General features: G+C 42.3%; 1 protein-coding gene across 2 annotated transcripts in view; it reads left to right on the plus strand.

The window, feature by feature from the left end:
• Positions 1–23,435, plus strand: part of HMCN1 (hemicentin 1) — a 672,624-nt gene that overhangs the window by 604,305 nt on the left and 44,884 nt on the right. For both annotated transcript variants that reach the window (XM_030206904.1, XM_030206905.1), the window contains exons 95-98: positions 862–999; positions 6,638–6,759; positions 11,103–11,340; positions 13,064–13,126. In XM_030206904.1, the coding sequence (XP_030062764.1) occupies positions 862–999; positions 6,638–6,759; positions 11,103–11,340; positions 13,064–13,126 (561 nt within the window). The remainder of the gene's footprint in view (positions 1–861; positions 1,000–6,637; positions 6,760–11,102; positions 11,341–13,063; positions 13,127–23,435) is intronic.

Here is a 23,435-nt window from a genome sequence, read left to right on the forward strand (position 1 = left end):
CTCATGTTCCATTGTGGAAATAACTTTGTACCCCTATCAGGCTTCATGGATTTTAAAATGTATGGGGATAGTGGAGGTGGATTGTTGGTGGTTGGGATGGGTAATCTGGGAAAAGGTAGGATAGGGGGTTGGATAGAAGAAGGAGGTACTTAGTTAGGCTATTGGTGGGGGGGAGGGGGAAAGAAGATGAGAATGAGGAGTTTTATTTATTTATTTAAACTACTTATAACCTGCTCAGTCCAAATTGTTTTTGGCGGCTTACAAGTAAAACATTCATAATATTAAAAACAGTAGCACAAACTAAATAGATAACAATACAAACACTAATAGCATTATCTCCTCAGTCCAAGATATCATTCGTTCTCAGCTCTTTTGTAAATACAGTCATCAAAAAGCGCTCTAAAAGAATCAATTTGATAACAATCCAGCAATGACTCAGTCTCCATATGCCTGTCGAAACAGCAATGTTCTCAATTTGTGTTTAAACTGGTCTACAGATGTATAAATCTCATGGTCAAAGTCAACTCATTCCATAATTTAGGTTCCCAAACTTTGAAAACTGACATTTGATATCACCTTAAGTGATATATGTTGTATGCTAAAGACGTAATGGAGCTGTAGATAGAAGGAACTTATAGTTAAATCATGTGATATGGGATGGGACATCTGTCACAATATAATTTGTAAGTGGTATTAATGATTTGTTCAAAGGGTAGCACAAAGGGGATGTAAGAAATGATATAAGGGGAGGTTAAGATTTTGTAATTCTTAATGGTATAAATTGTATGAGGAGGGTTGGCTGTACTTGAAAAACAAGTTAAAAATAAAGACCTTTAAAAATATATTCATCTTGTCTTTAAGGCCCTGCTATGAGGAAGCTTGTGTCCATCATAAATCCCGTGTACTGGACAACAGCCAAGGAAATTGGAGAAGCGGTTAATGGGTTCACTCTCACCAATGGAGTCTTCAAGAGAGAGTCACAAGTGGAGTTTGCAACTGGTTAGTAACATAGATAAACAAATCAATTAAAGTCATATTTGTTTAACAACTACTAATTAGTTGAGATCACAGGAATACTGTGTTCAGTAAGTCAGTCTATGAAAACTAGATTATTCAGGCTATGAAAACACTCATTTTTCACTCAGGAGTTCTTCCCTGAGGGAACTGAACTTTCTCTTGGACCTCCCAGTGTCCTGGTGATTCCATTAAATCAATAATCAGTCGGCAAAACAGTGATGCAGTTCCCAAAGAAAATAAAAGTTTACTGACAGGTCCAGCAGTTCACAGCCTTTTCCAGACAGTTGCTTCCATGTAAGTCCATAATAACTATTTTCAATCTTGAGCAATCTCACTTCCTCTTACTCATCTGTCCTCTGTAACAAGGATACATAGAGCTGAGCATGGAAATTACAAGAAGGCTTGTGCCCCTTCTGAGATTGTTTCTTACTGGGCACAGTATTCCTTGGTTTACTCACTACCTCAGTGTTCCCTTCAGGTGCAATTAATGCCCACCCCCCCCACCCCGCCCTATCCTCGGTTGTCTCAATGAATAGGAGGGTATGTGGATTCCTACAGAAAATTTCCACAGCATTTCCCAAGTTAGGCTCTACAGGTCGCTGAATATCTCCATGAAAATGCATTCTTTCCATGAAAATGCCTCCTAGTATCATCCGTTATCCTTTCCTTAATATTTTTTAGTCTCATGCATTCCACCAATGGTCTCTAATGTTTCTGAAACCTACACTATTTGCTTTTGTCTCACCTAGAATGTAAACCGCACTGAACCCTAGAAAAGGGGATATTAGCGGTATACAAGAATTGATTTGAATTGAATTGAATGAAAATGCCTTCTTTGTAGAATTACCCTTAACATGTGAGTGACAACAAGGGTGAATGTACGGTGAGGATAAAAGTTGAAAGCTTAGCATTGGATTTCAGCACTAGGCTCATAAGTGGACTCATAAATCTAGGTAATTAGACATCAGGCATAAATTGTCCCCCAGATTCTATATGTTACGCCGAGATCTTTGAGGTCAGATAAAACCATGCAGTTGTCATTGGATTTAATTATGCAGTCACACTATACAGAAACAAGGTCATCATTGTTTACAGTGACTGGTACACAGCTATGGAGTGCACTCAAAGGTCACTTAACGCTTATGTAATGATTGTTTCGATTTAAGAAGCAGCTTAAACACAGCTTTCTGTGGCAGCATTTTGTTGAGTAGTGATTACTATATTGTTTATCTGATTTTAATCTAATGGGTAACAATTGGTTTGGTTCATAATTTTTTTGTGTTTTGTTTTTATTATGTATGTAATTTTGGAAACCGCCTAGTTTTTAAGGTGGTATATAAATTTTAAAATAAATAAGTGTGCGGAAATCAAAGCATACTCCAGAACAGTTTACATAGCCTAATTGGTTAGCACACCAATCAGCGCTGGTAATTGCCAATTAACAAGCAATTATTGGCAATAATTGGCATTAATTAGAATTTGCATGCAAAATTGTCTAAGCCTATTCTTTAACATGCTGGGCATAAATTCTAAGGTGCATAATTGAAAAGGGGGCATGGCCATGTGCGTGTCGTGGTCATTTCTAAAATCTATGCACATTGTTATAGAATACATCCAGTCCATATCTAATTTAGGCATCAGCATTTACACCAGATTTTACATGGCGTAAATGCCTGTGACTAAATTTAGTCGCACGTACAGGCACTCGGCGTGTTCTATAAACCGTGCTGAAATTTAGGCTTATTCTGTAAAATACGCTCTTAGGTTTATTTTGTTTTGTTGCCAAATTTTTAGGTGTGATATATAATCTAGTCCTATATGCACAACGTTTATGCTCCTAAATTAAGAGGAATTTTCAAATGGAAACTTGGACTCCTAAGTTTTGTTGGAAGTAGGACATAAATTTATGATCCTAATAATAAGTGTGTAAATTTAGGAACTCAGCATGTGTGTCATTGATTGCATTTTAAATTGCATATCAGTTAAATTGTGAATCTGTAATTTTTTATACTTTATTCACAGTATTTTAATATTTACAGAATTTTTGGGCCCTGTGACTTTAACCAAAATGGGGCTGATACATTGAGATTTATTAAAATACACTATTATGTTAGCACATAATAATACTGTTAATGTGTGGTATTAGTAAATAGATCCTATTGCATAAACTGGACTTGGTGAATAATGTATGTTAGCGCATGGTAACACGGTATTACCTTTTAAAATCTAGCTCTAACAGTAATGCAATATCTGGCAACCTAGCATTGAATATCCAGTTTCAGTTTTGTCCATGGCAATGTAACCGATTAAACCAATATTCAGCGCTAACCAGTTAAGTGCTTACCCCCAGATTCTATATAGCGTGCCTAGAGATCTGTGCCAAACTCCAGGCATATTCAGTAACAATGTGCATAACATAATTAGTTTAACAAGCTAATTAACATTGATAACAGTTAACAACCAATAATGACCACTCACAGACCCAACACACAAACCATCAGGACTCTTTATCAGTCCAGACAGGCAGAGGCAATAAACTGAAAATTGTTTATTGTCTTAAAAATATTGAACAATGAACAGAAAAAGTGCAATCAGCAAACAATAACAGGTAACTGAAATATGGATCAATTATAATACTAACTAAACATTTGTTTACTTTCTAAAAAAGTACCTGGGATGATAAGGACATATAACTGTTCACAGAGCCTCAGCAAAGAGATCCTACTCTCTTTTCTTCCTGGCTAAGATGGGGGGAAAAGCCAGTAAAATCCAAGTGAAAATGAGCTCCTGGGCCAATCAGAGTCCAGAAGAACAATCTTTGAAAGTATACTGCAGACTGCCTTTCCAAAAGGCTTAAATAAAGAAAACAGCCTTAGTTCTGCAGCAGCAGCTTCAAAACATAAAAATTTACCACCTGCTGGCCAAACTGGAGAAATGCACTTCAGGAAATACCCAATACATTTTATATGCTTAAAACACACTGTTCTGTCACAGTATTCTAGAACACAGTGCACCTATCTTCTAATTTCCGCAGGCAAAAAGGGCATGGGTATGGGCAGGGAAATGGACGATCCGAAATTTACACGTGTCGTGATAGAATATGGCTCTCTGCATCTAAATCTACATGCTGTAAATGGAAGTGCGTAGTTTAGGTGCTGGGATATTGACTAAGCATAGTCTATATACCGCACGTAAATCTAGGTGCAGCTTATAGAATACGCTTAGTCGGAAATGTTTTCCGTGTAAACATTTGAATCTCTCCATTAGTGGTTAAAGGTAGGCCTGCTATTTATGCGGCCTATCTTAACTGCTAAACTTAACCAGTTAATGCTGAGCATATGTGCTTAACCAGCTAAGTCACGCGACATAACTGGTTAGCGGCCAGCTGTTAATTGCTGATATTCATTGGAGATAGGCAATCTGGCACTGAATATTAGTGGTTAGCTGGCTAAGCGCTATTTAATCGGCCAGGAGCCATTCTTGGCCGGTTGAATAGCATTGAATAGTGGGCCCATAGCATTTGATATGATGAGATATAACATGCATACTTGATCTTTTGCTACTGAGGTAAGAAGATATAAAATAGCTTCCCATTTCCTTTTAGCTTAGTAAAATTGGTGCACATTTATAAAAGCTAATAAGAGTTATAATGCAAAAACCTTTACTCTATATTGGGGAGGTATGAGTTTTTACATTGTTATCTGTATTAACACAGCCACCATCTGCATTATTATGTTACTTATTAGCAACTCATGGCGACTGATAAACCCATTAAAGGCCCAGGTTTACATAGTTTAGCAACAAGGTTAAAAATCACATCTATTTTGCATTCCAATTTGGTACTAGTGTTTTCTTGTGACACTTTGTGAAATGGAAACCAATAGCTTTCATAGCTACTTCATAGCTTCCATTTCTCACTGTACAGTTTCAGTGCAAAACATACAGTTCACAGAAATCTGAAGTCAATGCTTTGAGTTTCTTTTCCCCTTGTGGTGTTGTCATTAAAGATTTTCATTAGCCTTTCCCATTCCTGCCAAGTTCACCAATCATCATCAGTAGAGGAAAACACAGTGCCAATCTTTGTACTCTGTGGGCCCAGTAGTAAAAAACAATTTAACTCCTAAAGTTAGGCACATAAGTTAAGTGTCTAAATTTGCGCCCAATTTTCAGCCAAACTTAGCAGCCTAAGTTTTCAGTTGAAAATTCACCTGCGTTTATGAGTTTAAAAGTTATTCTTCTAAACTTAGACCTGCCATTTTTGTCTACATTTAAGATCCTAATGTATACGTCAGTGTTGAAAATCAGTGTTAAGCGTTTAGGACTAGATGATATAAATCAAGCCTAAAAATTCTGTGCCGAAGTGAATTCGCTTATGCATATTCTATAATTTATGCTTTAATTTAGCTGTACTTTATAGAATAATCCTAATTTTCCACATGGTTTATAGAATATGCTGAGCACCAGTCCACACGACTAAATTTAACTGCAGTCAATTACACCAAGTAAAACCTGGTGTAAATACTGATGCCTAACTTAGGCGTGGAACGGGTGTATTCTATAACAACACACATAGATTTTAGAAATGCCCATACCCGCCCATCCATGCCCATAGCCACGCTCACTTTTCAACTATGTGACTGTTATTTACGTGCACCACGTTACAGAATATGCTTAGCAAGAAATGCGCATAAATTCTAATTAATGCCAATTAGTGCTGATAATTGCTTGTTAATTAAGTTATGCTCTTTGTTATGGAATACACTTCTGGAAATCTCAGCACGATATATAGAATCCCGGGGTTAACTTCTTTTCCATGCCCTAAATCCACACCTGTTGCCACTCACTTTAGTCTCCTAAATGTAGGGATTTAGTAAAATTTTAGTATAAATTTAGGCACTCAGTTCTAGTAACTTTTCATAGAGGCCAGTTTAGGAGACTCAATCAAAGTTAGAGCCTAAACACCTTAAAAATTGACTCTTGTGATTGTTGTATCAAAATTGAGTGTGGGATGGACATGTTTCAACTAGAACAGAATGTGCAGCAGCTTTATAGCCTAGTGCAGGATCAACCCTTTGGTGGACCAAGCACCTGGGGACTCCTATTGTAATATAAATACATATTAAAACTCCCACAATTGGGCTTCTACGTGGTTCTGACTGCAAAGGAAAACTGTCAGAGGAGAAAGAAGCAGGTAAGAAGTGCTGCTTGCAAATATTCCTGCTAATAGGAGGGCAACTCAGAAGGGATAGAGAGAATAGAAAGACCTCACTGGCCAATGGTGGCTCCGGTCTCCCCACTTTTCTTCCTGCCACTAGCTGACTTAGGGCAAAAATCTGCTTTGGAGGCCATTGAATTACACATCTGTTAGGAACTCTCCTTACCATTTGGACCAGGGGCACATGCCTAGTTTGCCTATGTCTTAAATCTGCCCTGCCCAGGCTATATACATTCCAAACCATGACAAGTAGAAACTGGAAAGGTTTGTTAGGTTTCATTGACTAATGAATAGCTCCAAATTCTTTGCCTGCAAACCAGAACAACACAGTTTTCACAAAGACAGATGCTTTGCCAGCTTGGTGGTGTACAAATGGTTCTAAATGACAGCTGTTAAAATTTGCAGGAGAAATCTTGCGTATGACTCACATTGCCCGGGGCTTGGATTCGGATGGAGCTTTGTTACTGGATATTGTAGTAAATGGATATACATTACAACTACAATCCTCTGCTGACATCGGTGTAAAGGTACAGTAGAAGAAAAAAAAATCATTTTTTTAAACTTACTTTTTTGTGTTCTGCATCAAGAGAGACAATCTCTAGATATTTTCCTGGCTATATATGGTGCAGGCCCTTTAAAATTATTGGCATTTCAGACTCTGGCCTTTTGCAGCAAATCACAAAATATTTACTAGGTTTGCCACCGAGTTAAATGTTAAAAGAGACAATATTCAAGAGACGTGGAGGGGCATTCGAACTTTGAATATTTTGCGCTAAATATCCCAAATCTGAATAGGAAATATGGCCTTTTTCAAAACAGCAAAATGTCTATCTTTTTTTTTCAAAAATGGCCACATCTTTTGGGTCCATTTTTGAAAAACAAAAACAAAAACGTACAAGTGGAAAATGTAGAAAATCAAGCCATTGGGATGTAGAAGGAACCAACATTCTTAGTAGACTGGTCACATGGACCTCCCAGGAGAGTAATGGGGCACTCTAGGGGACACTGCTGTGGACTTCATATAAAAGCTCCCAGGTACACATTTCACTGTTACCCCCTTATCTCATCTGCTGAGCTCTGTAAAACCCACCCAAAATCCACCACCCCCAACTGTACACCACTACAATAGCCCTTATGGGTGAAGGGGTCACCTATATGTGGGTAGAGTAGGGTTTTGGTGTGTTATAGAGGGCTCACACTTTCCACCACAAGTGTAACAGGTAGAGTGCACTGCAACTGTCCCTGACACCTTCAAGCATGCTGTAGTCACACCACTTCTCAAAAAACCATCACTAGACCCTACCTGTCCTTCCAACTACCGCCCCATCTCCCTCCTACCCTTCCTCTCCAAGATACTTGCTGCTTTGATTTTCTCTCCTCTCATGCCATACTCGATCCGCTTCAATCCGGTTTTCGCCCTCTACACTCGACAGAAACGGCACTCACTAAAGTCTGTAATGACCTGTTCCTTGCCAAATCCAAAGGTCACTACTCCATCCTCATCCTCCTTGACCTATCCGCTGCTTTTGACACTGTCAGTCATAATTTACTTCTTGCTGCACTATCCTCATTTGGGTTCCAGGGCTCTGTCCTCTCCTGGTTCTCCTCTTATCTCTCCCACCGTACCTACAGAGTACATTCTCATGGATGTTCCTCCACCCCCATCCCGCTCTCTGTTGGAGTTCCTCAGGGATCTGTCCTTGGACCCCTTCTTTTTTCAATCTACACCTCTTCCCTGGGCTCGCTGATCTCATCTCATGGTTTCCAATACCATCTTTATGCTGACGACACCCAGCTTTACCTCTCCACACCAGAAATCACTGTGGAAACCTAGGCCAAAGTATCAGCCTGCTTATCCAACATTGCTGCCTGGATGTCCAACCGCCACCTGAAACTGAAGATGGCCAAGACCGAGCTCATTGTCTTTCCACCCAACCCACTTCTCCTCTCCCTCCACTCCCTATTTCAGTCGACAACACCCTCATCCTTCCCGTCTCATCTGCCCGCAACCTCGGAGTCATCTTTGACTCCTCCCTCTCCTCTGCCCATATCCAGCAGACAGACAAGACCTGTCGCTTCTTTCTCTATAACATCAGCAAATTTCGCCCCTTCCTCTACGAGCACACCACACGAACTCTCATCCACTCTTTCATTACCTCTTGCCTTGACTACTGCAACCTACTCCTCACTGGCCTCCCACTTAACCATCTATCCCCCCTTCAATCCGTTCAGAACTCTGCTGCCCGTCTTATCTTCCGCCTAGACCGATATGCTCATATGACCCCTCTCCTCAAGTCACTTCACTGGCTTCTGATCAGGTACCGCATACAGTTCAAGCTTCTCCTACTAACCTACAAATGCACTCAATCTGCAGCCCCTCATTACCTCTCTACCCTCATCTCCCCTTACGCTCCTACCCGTAACCTCCGCTCACAGGACAAATCCCTCTTCTCAGTACCCTTCTCCACCACCGCCAACTCCAGGCTCCGCCCTTTCTGCCTCGCCTCACCCTATGCTTGGAATAAACTCCCTGAGCCTATACGCCAAGCCCCCCTCCCTGCCCATCTTCAAATCCTTGCTCAAAGCCCACCTCTTCAATGTCGCTTTCGGCACCTAACCATTGTACCTATATCCAGGAAATCTAGACTGCCCCCAATTTGATTGACTGCACTTCTTTGTCCTTTAGATTGTAAGCTCCTTTGAGCAGGGACTGTCCTTCTTTGTTAGATTGTACAGCGCTGCGTAACCCTGGTAGCGCTTTAGAAATGTTAAATAGTAGTAGTAGAGTGAGATATGGGCACTTCACTGACCACTACAGGGACCTGCTTGCTGCTCTAATAGAACAGGCCCCTCCAGTGGTCATCTGGTCATTTAGGGCACCTTTTTGTGTTGTATTTGTTCTAATTAACAGGTCTAGACCAAAATGTTGAAGTTTCTACTCTATACATTTTCATTTTGTTTTATTATGGCTGTAAAGAGTGGTGGATGCTTGGAATGCCCTCCCGCAGGAGGTGGTGGCGATGAAAACGGTAACAGAATTCAAAAATGCATGGGATAAACATAAAGGAATCCTGTTCAGAAGGAATGGATCCTCAGAAGCTTAGTGGAGATTGGGTGGCAGAGCCGGTGGGGGGGGAGGCGGGGCTAGTGGTTGGGAGGCGGGGCTATTGCTGGGCAGACTTCTACGGTCTGTGCCCTGAAAATGGCAGATACAAATCAAAGTCAGGTATACACATAAAGTACCATATATGAGTTTATCTTGTTGAGCAGACTGCATGGACCGTACAGGTCTTTCTCTGCCGTCATCTACTATGTTACTATCCTGCTTATTTTCGAACGAGAAGGCTGGCCATCTTCCGACATAAATCGGGAGATGGCCGGCCATCTCCTAAACCCGGCCAAATCGGTATTATCGAAAGCCGATTTTGGCCGGCTTCAACTGCTTTCCATCGCAGAGCCGGCCAAACTTCAAGGGGGCATGTCGGCAGGATACAGAAGGCGGGACGGGGGCATGGTTACGAGTTGGCCGGCTTCACCCAATAATGGAAAAAAGAAAGCTGGCTCAGACGAGCATTTGGCCGACCTTACTTAGTCCCTTTTTGTTAATGACCAAGCCTCAAAAATGTGCCCGGACTGACCAGATGACCTCCCCTGACTCCCCCAGTGGTCATTAACCCCCCTCCCACCCAAAAAAAAATTAAAAACCATTTTTTTGCCAGCCTCTATGCCAGCCTCAAATGTCATACCTAGCTCCATCACAGCACTATGCAGATCCTTGGAGCAGTTTTTAGTGGGTGCAGTGCACTTCAGGCAGGTGGACCCAGGCCCATCCCCCCCCTACCTGTTACACTTGTGGTGGTAAAAGGGAGCCTTCCAAACCCCCCACCAAAACCCACCGTACTCACATGTAGGTGCCCCCCTTCATCCCTAAGGGCTATGGTAGTGGTGTACAGTTGTGGGGAGTAGGTTTTGGGGGGGATTTGGGGGGGCTCAACACACAAGATAAGGGAAATATGCACCTGGGAGCAATTTTTGAAGTCCACTGCAGTGCCCCCTAGGGTGCCCGGTTGGTGTCCTGGCATGTCAGGGGGACCAGTGCACTACAAATATTGGCTCCTCCCATGACCAAATGCCTTGGATTTGGACGGGTTTGAGATGGCCGCCATTAGTTTCCATTATCGCTGAAAACCAAAGCCGGCCATCTCTAAAGCCGGCCCAAATGTTGAGATTTGGCCGGCTCCAACTGTATTATTGAAATGAAAGATGGCCGGCCATCTTGTTTCGATAATACGGTCGGGACGCCGCTTTACGGGGCCGGCCTTGAAGATGGCCGCCCTTATAGTTGGCCGGCCCCGTTCAATTATGCCCCTCTACGTAAAACATCAAAATGTTAGGAATGCCCTAGTCTTTTAAATAGAAACTATTCATGCAATTAATTTTTTGGTTTTCTATTTTCATTGTGAGTGAAATTAAACATGCTTTCTCCTAAGGCTCATGTCCTCATCTCTAGGTCTACTTTTCCATCTGGCTGTTTTCATTTTGATCTCTCTTGCAAGTTCTATGACCCTCAGTCTCCCCCGTAGAAAACGTGGCGGTCCTTAACCAAGCATTCTAATAATGTAGATAAAGTACAGCGGTCATGGAAAAGATACAAACAGGGAAAATCTTTGCAATGTCTTCAGCATCTAGGGAGCAGAAGGAACCATAGCCTGGAGTCCAGCTAGAAGATTTCACTGAAATATGCTCTTAATTAACAGCCCTTCCTGTAACAATAATCATGTTGTCTGCTATCTTATTTACAGACACTTTGAAATGATGAGGATAGTTAGATACATGTGATTTTCTTAACAGATATGTATGTTTGTTTCAGGATTATTCTGAGGACTATATCCAAACAGGACCTGGTCAGCTCTATGCCCATTCCACAAGACTATTTACCATAGATGGGGTTAGTGTACCCTACACATGGAATCACACCATTACATATGATCAAACTCAAGGACGGATGCCATTCTTGGTAGAAACCCTGCATGTGTCTTCTATTGGAGCAGAATACAACCAACTGGAAGAAACGTTGGACATTAGAATGCAGGCTTCAATTTCTAAAGGTATTGTGCCATGGTTCATGCACTAGTCTGCTCCATCATCGGGCCTTTATTGTGGAACAAATTACCTGGTAGTTTACCCCTTTTCAGAAAACAAACAAGAGTCCACACTCCGCACACAGCAAGTAGGCAACAAACAGCACAGTAGACAAAGAACTGTTAATAAAAGATCTCCAGCCATCTTTGTCTACTCTGCTGTTGTTGGTTGCTAGTTTACCCTTTTTGTCATCCATGAAAACACACTTGTTTGTTAAGCATATGTCTGATATGGGGTATGGAGTTGTGATTCAGTGCTGAATTTTGTCTAGAATACGTTGGTATGTTTATTTTAAAGTGTGAATATTGTATTGTTCTCCATTTAGTCAATAAGTGGGCTAAATAAGTGATAAATAAATGGCAATAGGCTGGCACACCTAAGTGTACCAAGTGACACATGTAATTTATATTATTCTATAAACTATGCATGTAAATGGGAGACATGCCCATGTCTGCCCATGATCTGCCCATGTGTACGCCCCCGTACAGTTAGGCACTATGGTACTTGGGCACTACCTTATAGAATAGTACCTAGTGCACATAGGTGCCTGTCAGTTAATAGAACCTTTGATGCATGTAAGTAGCGTATACCTGCAGGCGCCAGTTTATAGAATTACTTTCAAAGGCTTTTAAGCATATTGTATAATAAGCACACTGACACATTTCAAAAGCTTAAGGACCAGATTTAACAAATGGCACCCAAAGTTAGGCACCATTAAAATCTGAGCTAAAGGCCAATTCTATAAAGGCTGTTAGGACTAGATTCTATATATCGCACTGAGATTTCCACACAGAAATCGAAGCGTATGCTGTAAAGTACACTTTAATTTAGGTGTACTTTATAGAATATACCGAGTGCTGGTCCATGTGAATAAATTTAGTCACGGTCAATTATGCCAACTAACCTTCGACGCTTAAATTAGGCATGGAGCAGGTGTATTCTATAACAAATAGATTTTAGAAATGCCCACCCATTACATGTCTATAACTATGCCCACTTTTCAACTATGTAACTTAGAATTTATGCACACCACATTACAGAATATGCTTGGCAAGTAGTGTGTAGAAATTCTAATTAATGCCAATTAGTTCTGATAATTGCTTGTTAACATCCAGTTATCAGTGCTGATTAGCTTGTTAAATTAAGTTATGTGTGTTGTTATGGAATACACTTTGATGTCCATGCAGAAATCTTGGCATGATATATAGAATTCCGGGGTTAGTGCTAAGCAACTTTTATAAAATAGCACTTAGCACAGAATCCCAAGCCCAACTTTGGGCATGAGGACTTACATCTGTAAAAAGCTGTCGTAAATCTTCACGCCCAGTTGATGGCAGTTGAATGTGGAAATCCAAATATTCTATGACATTGCGCCTAATTTCTAGGAATGCCCCAGATACACCCATGCCCCTGCCATGATCATGTCCCTTTTTGAGTTGCACGTGAGACAATTTAGGTGCTCAGTGTAATAAAATATCACATAGGCAGATCCATTCGTAAGTTCTAATTAGTGCCAATTAACATCAACAATTGATTGTTAACAGCACGTTAGCTAATTAGTTTACACACCAGATCTGGGATCCATACTCAAGTTTGGGCAACCTTCATAGAATCCCAAGAGTATTCAGAGGTTGAGAAGATGGTATATTATTGAATCTTAAATAATCTTGAAAATCATTTACTTCACAGGTGACCGTAGTAACCAGTGTCCAAATGGGTTTGGTTTGGAGTCCACTGGACCATACTGTGCAGGTATGTAGAAGAGACATTATTCATAGCTGTGTTCCCCAGAATTTGCATAAAATTTGCTATGGACAAAGCAAAGAATATTGCGATCTTTCATGTCTAGATTGGACTCAGTTTTGGTACAGTTGATGTTTATATTTCTGTTTATGAGATTCTGTGGTACAACCAAAGCAGTTTACTTATTACATACATGTTAATATTTCAGGGTTAAATTATGTAATTTGGTGATAGTTATACCTTTTATTGAACAGGAAAAAAAAGAAACCAAATATATACATAGCAGTTGTTGTTTCAGAAGAAGGGACTAGTAGGGCTCCAAAAATCTATCTACAATAACATCTGTTTCTTCATTGTTTTTACCAGATCAGTCTAGAAGAATGCAGTATGCCTCTCTTCCAGCAGATGGAGACAGAGAAAAACTTCTCAAGCTAACTCTCCTCTCTGTAAGAATAGTGCAGCAGAGCCACTACATAGTATTAAGTCGATATTCAAAACGTGGGAGTTAGCCGGGCTGCCTCCGACAGTCGGCAGCGAACCTGGAAATCATTGCGGGGCTGTATCCAGTGACCAGCATTGAATGTTTGGGGGTTTTGGCGCCTCTGCACATAGTTACTTAAGCTGATATTCATTGGCTGACTGGCTAAGTTATAACGGCCAAAGATAGACCTGCTATTTATGCAGGTCTATCTGGCTGCTAACTTAGCCGGTCAGCCAATGAATATTGACACTAACCGGCTATGTCATTCAACATAGCCAATGACCAATCTAAGCGCTAGCGTTCGGCCAAGATAGCTGGCTATCTCACACTGAATGTTAGCGCTTAGCTGGCTTATGGCTATTTAACCAGTCAGGAGCCGTTCCTGGCAGGTTAAATAGTGCTGAATATTGAGCAGCATGTCTCAAGCAGACGGGGCAGACATCTAGTCTGGTGCAAGCAGCTGGAAGGAAGTGCAAGGGGGCAGAGGAAGTGAGCTCTGCTTCCCCTGCTGAATCTAGGCTGAGTCAGCAGTGTTTCTAGTCAACAGTCTTCAGTACCTGTGGGAACCTAGGAGGGGACTGGCTGGCTGAGATGCAGAGTAGAAGGGCAGGAGACAGAGTTAAGTTGCAACAAAGAAAAGGTGAATGAAGATCAGCTGCTGTACTTGGAGTGGCCGAATCTCTACCAATGCTGCCAGCAGCATCAGCAAAAGCTTTGTGGAGAAAGAAGGAAACTCATGTGGCACCGCACCTCCAGAAAGGGCTGGCATAGTGTACAAATGTGTGGTTTTTAAGTCATGCTCACTTGGGGTCGAAGTGAATTGTGAGTCCCCAGGGTGCACAAGGTTTGGCAGGGGAAGGAGTGGAATCTCCTGCTAGGTGGACTGGCACCATGGAGAGTGAAGCCGGTAACAGGGGCTCGTCTCCATGGTGGGACCAGGGTATTCTGCCACAGTATTAGGCTGAGAGTTGTGATAAGGAAGAGGCTATCCTGCCCTGGTTAGGCCCCTAGAGGGCGCTGTACCCCTAAAATGTCCAGGGAGAAGGGCTGGGTGAGTCTCTAATGGGAGCCAGAAAGGGGAGGTATAGCTGGAGGTCGCTAGGACCGGGGAGAGTCCTGGAGGTGGAAACAGGTGCAGCAGGTTATGGGCTGGGTCCTGTTTGGCCATTAACTACTTAATACCCCACCTGGGTGGTGAGGAGAAAAAGAGCAGAGCTAGCTGCGGAAGGAGACCTGGGAGTTGGAGCTGGAGATCCCCATGTGAAGTACTGGCTGAGCCCTTTAGGCTGGTGGTGAACTGTGTGCAAAGCAAGGAAGCTGGCTGGGGTAAGAAGGCCCTAGATAACCAGGTAGTAGAACTGTGTGTCCCAGCTGAAAAGACTGTGTGTTCAGAACAGTGAAGAGGTACTGTGTGTCCCAGGGGAAAAGACTGTGTGTCCGGGGACTGAGTTAGTACTGAGCCCAAAGGCCTGTGTGAGAGGGCTCAGGGGGAAGAAATCTATGAATGTTGAACTGTGCAAGAAGAAATGTTAAAGGACGATTGCACCGAGTAGGAAGAAATGAAATGGTTAAGCTGGAAGAACTGTTTAAGCTTATGAAAGTGTTTTAAGCTGAAAGAAGTGTGCCCCAGGGGCTGGAATAAAGATGTATATGAAAATAGCCTGATTGGTGAGATCTGACTATGTTTGCTTTTTGAGAAGCAGGTCACCCTGAGCAGAAAAGGGTGGTAGATTAATTTGCATAAATCTGCATATTGAGAACCAGCTCACCCTGAGTGAAAGAGGGATCTGGGCGCCTGAGGTGGGAGCTTCATCCTCACAATAGCCTCATCATTTTCACAGAGTCAACAGATCTAGAAAGCACAGTGTGAGCCATGAGTATGGGAATGGTGTTCATTTTAGGACCAGACCATGTGGTGCCTATACAGGCTCAGGAGGAAGCCATGCAAATCCCCCAACACCAGCAGGTAGAAATTGGGTAGCAATGATGCAGCAAGCCATAGAGCTGCTGTGCAGTTTTCCCCTAAATTTATGTTGCATTTGCATAAAACATTTTGTTCTCTGCAGAAAGGATCTGCAAGGGCACAGAGTCAGGAAGGAGGCCTGAAGACCCCAGAGGTGGTGGCCCCTTTCCTATTTGGGGCATAGAGGAGTCAGTCTCTAAGATGATTAGGCTCTGGAAGGAGCAGAGGTTTTTGGATGGCATTAGGAAGATAGGTCCAGGAGGGAGGGGAGCTCCCAGATGTCTGTCCCATAATAAGGAACTGGAGGAGGAGTCTCCAACTTAGAGGACAATTCTATGGTCATATGGCTGTTCTTCAAAGAAGAGCTGACCCTGCTCATAATGCAGGTAATGACCTCCCTAGGAATCTCAAAAAAAGCAGGAGCCAGACACTCCCAAAGCTGACTCCATTCTGGCATGGATCAGTAGACTCTAGAACCTTCCATTTTCTGCAGCCCATTTAGGAAATTTGCCTATGGAATGGGTGGTACCAGATGCCAGCTTTTGGACAGCAAGAGCAGTGGCCAAGTTGTACCCTCTTCCTACCCTTTTTCCAGATTTAATTTAATTTTGACACTTATAGTCCGCTTAACCTTTAAGTTCTAGGTGGAGGACAAATCCAATTAATGAGAACAATCGTACACTGAAACTCAAATAACCCGAAAATCATTACATAAGAACAAAGGTCAATATTGTTACATAAAACATATGAGAATAATGTTACAATTAAAATGAAGTGTATGTGTTTTAAACAAGGTAGCCTAAAAGTAATTATGAGATGAATGCAAAGTTCATATCATTACTTCAAGATGTTTGTGTCCTTATATCGATTCTCTTAAGAGGTCTTTGAGTACATTTCATAAGTTCGAGTGGTTCTTAGGTTGTGATCATTTGTGGCCCATAGTGTTTGTGAAAAAGCCAGGTTGTTAATTTTCTATGCAAGGCCAGACAGTTTAGTATCCTTTTAAGTTTATTGGTAGTGCATTCCATAATTCTGCTTCCAGGGGTGATTCAGGAAATTACAGACCAGTAAGCCGCTGTCAGCATGGGCAAAATGATAGAAACTATTATATTGAATAAAATTACTGAACACATAGACAAACATGGTTTAATGGGACAGAGTCAACACAAATTCAGCAAAGAGAAATCTTGCCTCATCAATTTACTTCATTTCTTTGAAGGTGTGAATAAACATGGGGATAAAGGTGAGCTGGATAATGTAGTGTATCTAGATTTTCAGAAAGCTTTTGACAAAGTCCCTTATAAGAGACTCCTGAGCCATGGGATAAGAGGTAATATTCTGTTGTGGATTAGGAACTGGTTAAAAGATAGAAAATAAAATGGCCGTTTCTCTCAAGGGAGAAACATGAATAGTGGAGTGTCCCAAGGATCTGTTCTGGGACTAGTGCTATTTAACATATTTAGGGGTCCTTTCACTAAGGTGTGCTAGTGAATTAGTGTAAGTTAAGTGCCATGCAGCCCATAGGTACAGCCAATGGGCTGCTCACATTTATTGCAAATAAGTTAGCGCACCTTAGTAAAAGGACCTCTTATAAATGATCTGGAAATGAGAACAATGAGGGGCCCTTTTACTAAGCTGCGGCAAAAAGTGGCCTGTGGCAGTGCGAATGCGTCTTTTGTGCGTGCGCCAGGCCATTTTTTGGCACATCTTGAAAAAAAGAACCTTTTTTTAAGGGGCCTGAAAATGGACGTGTGGCAAAATGAAAACCAGCACGCATTCATTTTCGGCCTGAGACCTTACCGCCACCCATTGACTTAGCGGTAAGGTCTCACGTGCTACCTGGGCGGTAGGCATGCAGCACGGGCCCACTGCCATTTACCGCTAAGTAAGCACCATGTGATAGAAAATAGGAAATATTTTCTACTGTGTGTTTTTGGTGCCCACTCGGGGCACGTGGTATCTGGGCGGTAATGCTGATTTGGCACACGCTGGACGCCCGTAGGCCCTTATGCGCCTTTGTAAAAGGGCTCCTGAGTGAGGTGATTAAATTTGCAGATGACACAAAAATATCCAAAGCTGTTAAATCACATGTGAGAAACTGCAGGAGGACCTTTAGAAATTGGAAAACTGAGCATCAAAATGGCAGATGAAATTTAATGTGAACAAATGCAAAGTGATGTACATTGGGGAGAATAATCCAAGTTATAGTTTCTTGATGCTAAGTTCCACTTTAGGTTCCACTATCCAAGAAAAAGATCTTGATGTCATCATGGACAATACATTGATGTCTTCTGCTCAGTGTGTAGTGACAGCCAAAAGAGAAAACAGAATGGATAGAAATTATTAGAAAAAAAGGATAGAAAATATGACAACAAATATTATAATGCCTCTGTATCGCACCATGATATGACCTCACCTTGAGTATTATGTGCAATTCTGGCCGCTGTATCTCAAAAAAGATATAGCAGAATTAGAAAAGGTTCAAAGAACAGTGAGCAAAATGATTAAGGGGATGAAACTCCTCTCATATAAGGAAAGGCTGAAGAGGTTAGGGCTCTTCAGCTTGGAGAAGGGAAGCTCTACAGAATCCAGAGTGGAATAGAACAGTAACCGTGAATCGATTGTTTACTGTTTCAAAAAGTACAAAGACTAGGGTACACTCAATGAAGTTACATGGTAATACTTTTAAAATGAAAAGGAGAAAATATTTTTTCACTCATTGAATAGTTAAACTCTGGAACTCATTGCTAGATGTGGGAACAGCAGTTAGCCTATCTAGGTTTTAAGAAGGTTTGGGCAAGTTCCTGGAGGAAAAATCCATAACCTGCTATGAACAAAGTCATGGGGTAAGCCATGACTTATCCCTGGGATTGGTAGCATGGAATCTTGCTTCTCTGTGGTATACTCTGAGTGCATTTGCCACTGTTGGAAGCAGGATATTGGGCTTGATGTATTATCTGTCTGACCCAGTACTGCTACCCTTATATTCTCAGTTAAGGTTCCCTCAGTAATAGGTCAGCTCAGCTGGTTGTACAAGGTATAGACTAGCAAAACTTCTGACTGATGAATTCTGCACATTGTTTGCAAAGGCTGTGTCTTGGAATTGTGGGAAAACATATTCTGTCATTCAGTGGCCAAAAGGGATCAGTAATGCCTAAGTGGGGCCTAAATCTTTACAGCACACTTTGAACCTCTCAAGAAAGGTACAGTCAAGGATATGATGCTGAAGACAGTTTTCATGGCCTTTCGTCCAAGAAAAATTTCTGAACTATAGGCACTCTCTTGTGAAGGCATCCTTTTCTCTTTTTCTTGCAGAAGTCTGTGACCTTGCAGCCAGTTCCTCCTCCTTTTTTTTTTTTTGCCAAAGTTAGTTTCTGTGTTTCATCTGAATCAAGTGATCACATTGCCGACGTTCCATAAAAGAGAAAGACTGGAAAACAGGGAGGAAATTCATCATCTGGATGTCTGATGACTCCTGTTAAGATATTAGAAGGTCACTAACTGTTTTCAGACGACAGACTTTTCTGCAAAAAGGGGAGACTATATCCAGAACACCCATTACTAGAAGCTATGCCATATGTGCCAAATAGCATTTGAACTCATTTGACCAGGCTTCCATCTGTTGTTGCCAGCAGAGATTTGCATGGTAGCAACGTGGTTGTTGTTGCATGCCTTTGCAAAGCACTACCGGTTGGCTGTTCAGTCAAGAGCAGATGCATTTGGCAAAGGAGTCCTCAGGGCCACGCTTGTTTCGTTCAACATCGTCAGCCTCAAAGTGGCTTACAGCGCACCGCAAAGGCAGATGTCAATGCAGTAAGATTAAGCTAATACAACAGAAAACCTACATAAGTAATAATGGGAGGGATGGGGAAGGGACGGAAGGAGCAGGAAAACCAGGAGAGAGGAGGGAAGGGAGGATGTGTCCAAAATTGTCATTAGATTGATGTGTATCAAGCAGAGGAGACTCATGCGGAGTCCTTGGGATAAGCTTTTCTAAATAACATGGTCTTAAGTGATTTCCTGAAATTTAGATGGTTGCGGATAGTTTTTGGTAAAGAATTCCATAGTTGTGAGCTGATGAAAAAGGTGAAATTTAAACTTAACTGTTACTTTCCTTTCCTTGAGTCAAACCAGATAGGTACAGGACTGTCCCGGACTGTTTGCAGCTCCAAAAGAGGTTTTCTGCTTTAAAAAAAATTAAGACAATAAAGCTTAAAACAGAGAAGGGCACAGTATTGTTGCCACTGGTTTAGTGGTACCTCTCTTTTGTTCTGCTCAGTGAGTAGCCTTGGTGATGCATTAGAGAAATTGTTTTATTATTTGTTTGTTATTGGTTGGATTGTTGATTGGATGCCCAACATTCTGCTGATTGAAGGACTGTGGTACTTTGTATTGTCTAGTGGCTATGCTGCACCAATCTTATAGGGAAGAGTCAGTTTGAGAAGGTTTGTATGTCTCTGCTGACAGAGTGCATAATCCATTCATCTAGAATGGTCTGGTCAGACTGAAGGAAAGGAAATAACAGGTAAGTTTAAATTTCACCATATAAAAATGTGATTTTGTTGATTAAATAAAAGATATGACAACTTCCAAAGTATTGCATTTATTCTGGGATAAATATGGAGATAAATGGTCAGACCTTGACTTCCTTCTCCAATATCATCATCAAACTTTGTGGTTAAAGAGGTCATTTTAGAAGGGTTATAGGCAGTATTTACACATTTAAACAACATTTACACAATTTTACATCAGGTGAGTGCAGGTCAAACTTTTTTGTTGAGGTCATTGATCTGAGCGATTTCAATGGCTCCTGGTTGGTTAAATTGGGGCTAACTGCTCTTGCAGTTACAAGTATAGTTATTTATTGTCTTTTTGAAAATCAAAGGTTAATGTCAACATCTTTTCAGAAGAAACCCACATTTGTTTTAATGTTTATTGACTAAAAACATAGTTCAGCTAACGAAAATTGGGAGCCACACATCATGTTATAAGCGGATTCGCGTTGTAACCAGGGGCGTATCTGCGTGGGGCCTCAGGGGCCTGGGCCCCTGCAGATTTTGCCCTGGACCCCCCTACCGCCATCAACTCTCCCCCGCTGCCGTTCTTACTTTTGCTGGCGGGGGACCCCAACCCCCGCCAGCCGAGGTGTGCTTCCACCTGCCGCTGCCGTAAAAACATCTTCTTCAGCCGGCGGGGGACCCCAAACCCCCGCCAGCCGCCCCGCGGTGTTTGAAATTCATCTTCGGCCTCCGTGGCCGTGCTGCTGTGATAGGCGCTGTTGAAATCCACTTCGGAGTCTGACGTCGCAGCACGTACAACGTACAACGACGTCAGACTCCGAAGTGGATTTCAACAGCGCCTATCACAGCAGCACGGCCACGGAGGCCGAAGATGAATTTCAAACACCGCGGGGCGGCTGGCGGGGGTTTGAGGTCCCCCGCCGGCTGAAGAAGATGTTTTTACGGCAGCGGCAGGTGGAAGCACACCTCGGCTGGCGGGGGTTGGGGTCCCCCGCCAGCAAAAGTAAGAACGGCAGCGGGGGAGGGTTGGCGGCGGGAGGGGGGTGGAGAGAGTCACATTGGTGGCGGTGGGGGCTCGGCGGTGGGGGGGGCGGCGGCGGGGGGGGGGCTAAAATGTGCCCCCTCCCTCTGGCTCTGGCCCCCCCTACCGCCGGAGTCCAGATACGCCCCTGGTTGTAACAGATCACATTATAAAGGGATTGAGCTGTATTTTGAGGGTATTCTGGTGACAGAATCGGCGCTTGGCCGGTGAAGTGCTGATATTCATATAGAATGTTTGTATGTTTGGGAAGCTGCCAGGTGCCCTTGACCTGGACTGGCCGTTGTCGGGGACAGGATGCTGGACTTGATGGGCCTTTGGTCTTTTCCCAGTATGGCATTACTCATGTAATTATGTAACTGGCAGAGGTAACTGCATAAATAAGACGGCTTAAAAGTCAGTCCTGCCTTTAAGCGGTCCCCCATAACCAGTTTAGTGCTGAATATTTCACTTAACCGACTATGCTTTAGCTGGCTCTGCAAACCTGGAAATTCAATCCCGAAACCCAGATATGGCCCTGGATTGAATTTCTAGACATAACTCTAGTGGCATGGTAGAAGCATGATTAGGGTTAAAAGGGTTAAAAGACTTTTAAAATATGTGTACTTCCCATTTTACAAAGGGAATAAATATCAGGCTCGACATTCCATTCTCTTTAATTTCTCTGTCCTATCTGTTCCTGTAGTTCCCTTTCCTTTCTTACTTGTTTGTGTGTAAACCACTCTTCTATAGACCTACCAAGTCTCCTGGATTCAGCGGGAGACTTCCGCTGAGATGATGAATTGCTGTTTTTCTCACCGCCACTGCTGCTTCTCCTAATGCAGCAGCAGCGGCAAAACAACAACAAATAAAAAAAGCAAGCACAGGGCAGTAGTAGCCTTCAGGCATGTGCTTACAGTTCTGCCGGTCCTCTGCCCCCCGAATTTGAAATTGACATCAGCTATGGCACAGGACCAGCAGAGTCAACAACGCATGCCTGAAGGTTGCTGTGGCCCCGCGCTTGTTTTTTTTTTTTTTGTCGCGGCTCTGCAGAGTTTACATGAAAACATGAGGGAGGCCGGATGAAATCAAAGTTGAAGCCGATAGGTTAGACTCTGTTTCCCCTTCAAAACAAAGCAAGCAAACCTATGAGCTGCTCCATCCACGTTGTCATTCTTTATTGTTGGTAGTATTTTTTTAAATTTCATTTCATTTCATTTATATTTTCAAACATGCTGGCTTGTGCAGCATATGGATGTACACAGAGGACGTATAATAACGGAATAACTTTTCATAGGTAGAGTAGTTATTTGTTAGAAATTGTAATCGGTGTGTCATTTGGAGGGGCTGGTTATAGAGAAACCCTAGCACTGTTATATTTGTGCAGAGATTTTTTTTTCTCAATGTAAAGGGCCTCAAAAACAGACATCATGTTATGAGAATCAGGTGCTCAACATTCAGAGTTTCTATTTATTTATTTACTTATTTATATCCCACATTAAACATAAATTAGGTTGAAGCCTGGGGGCATTTAAAATCTATTTTTTCCCCTAAGCCTACATCAAAAGAAAAAGATGACATGAGGTAGAGTGGGCGGAGCCAAGTTAGAGTGGGCAGGGCTTTGGCGTGTACTAAAATCTCCCTCTCAAAAATCAGGACCCCTTGGCAACTCTGTTCCTAATGTACGTCAAAGGGCAGTATAATAAGAAAATAATATACATAAATATATTGGGGCTGATATTCAGATCACAGGAGTTAGCCCAGCTAACTCCTGTGGTCGGCTCTAATGCCGGGCCATTTCCGGTGACCAGCAATGAATATCTGGTTTATTTTTGACTGGTTTGAACTTAAGCAGCCAAGCCGATATTTGGCACTGGCCAGTTACATTCAAACCAGCCAAAGATATTCCAGCTATACATGCGGCCAAAGATGGCTGCCAAACCCACGCTAAAAATCCGTTCACTGGGTAAATCTCTCTTATCTGCACCCTTCTCCTCCACCGCTAACTCCAGACTCCGTTCCTTTTATCTTTCTGCACCATATGCCTGGAATAGACTTCCTGAGCTGGTACGTCAAGCACCATCTCTGGCCATCTTCAAATCTAAGCTAAAAGCCCACCTTTTTGAAGCTGCTTTTAACTCCTAACCCTTGTTCACTTGTTCAGAACCCTTATTTTATCATCCTCACTTTAATATTCCCTCATCGCTTGTTTGTCCTGTTTGTCCTAATTAGATTGTAAGCTCTGTCGAGCAGGGACTGCCTCTTCATGTTCAAGTGTACAGCGCTGCATACGTCTAGTAGCGCTATGATAAGTAGTAGTAGTGGTAGTTATCTTC

The sequence above is a fragment of the Microcaecilia unicolor genome, chromosome 6 (assembly GCF_901765095.1).
Source record: "Microcaecilia unicolor chromosome 6, aMicUni1.1, whole genome shotgun sequence".
NCBI classification, from domain to species: domain Eukaryota; kingdom Metazoa; phylum Chordata; class Amphibia; order Gymnophiona; family Siphonopidae; genus Microcaecilia; species Microcaecilia unicolor.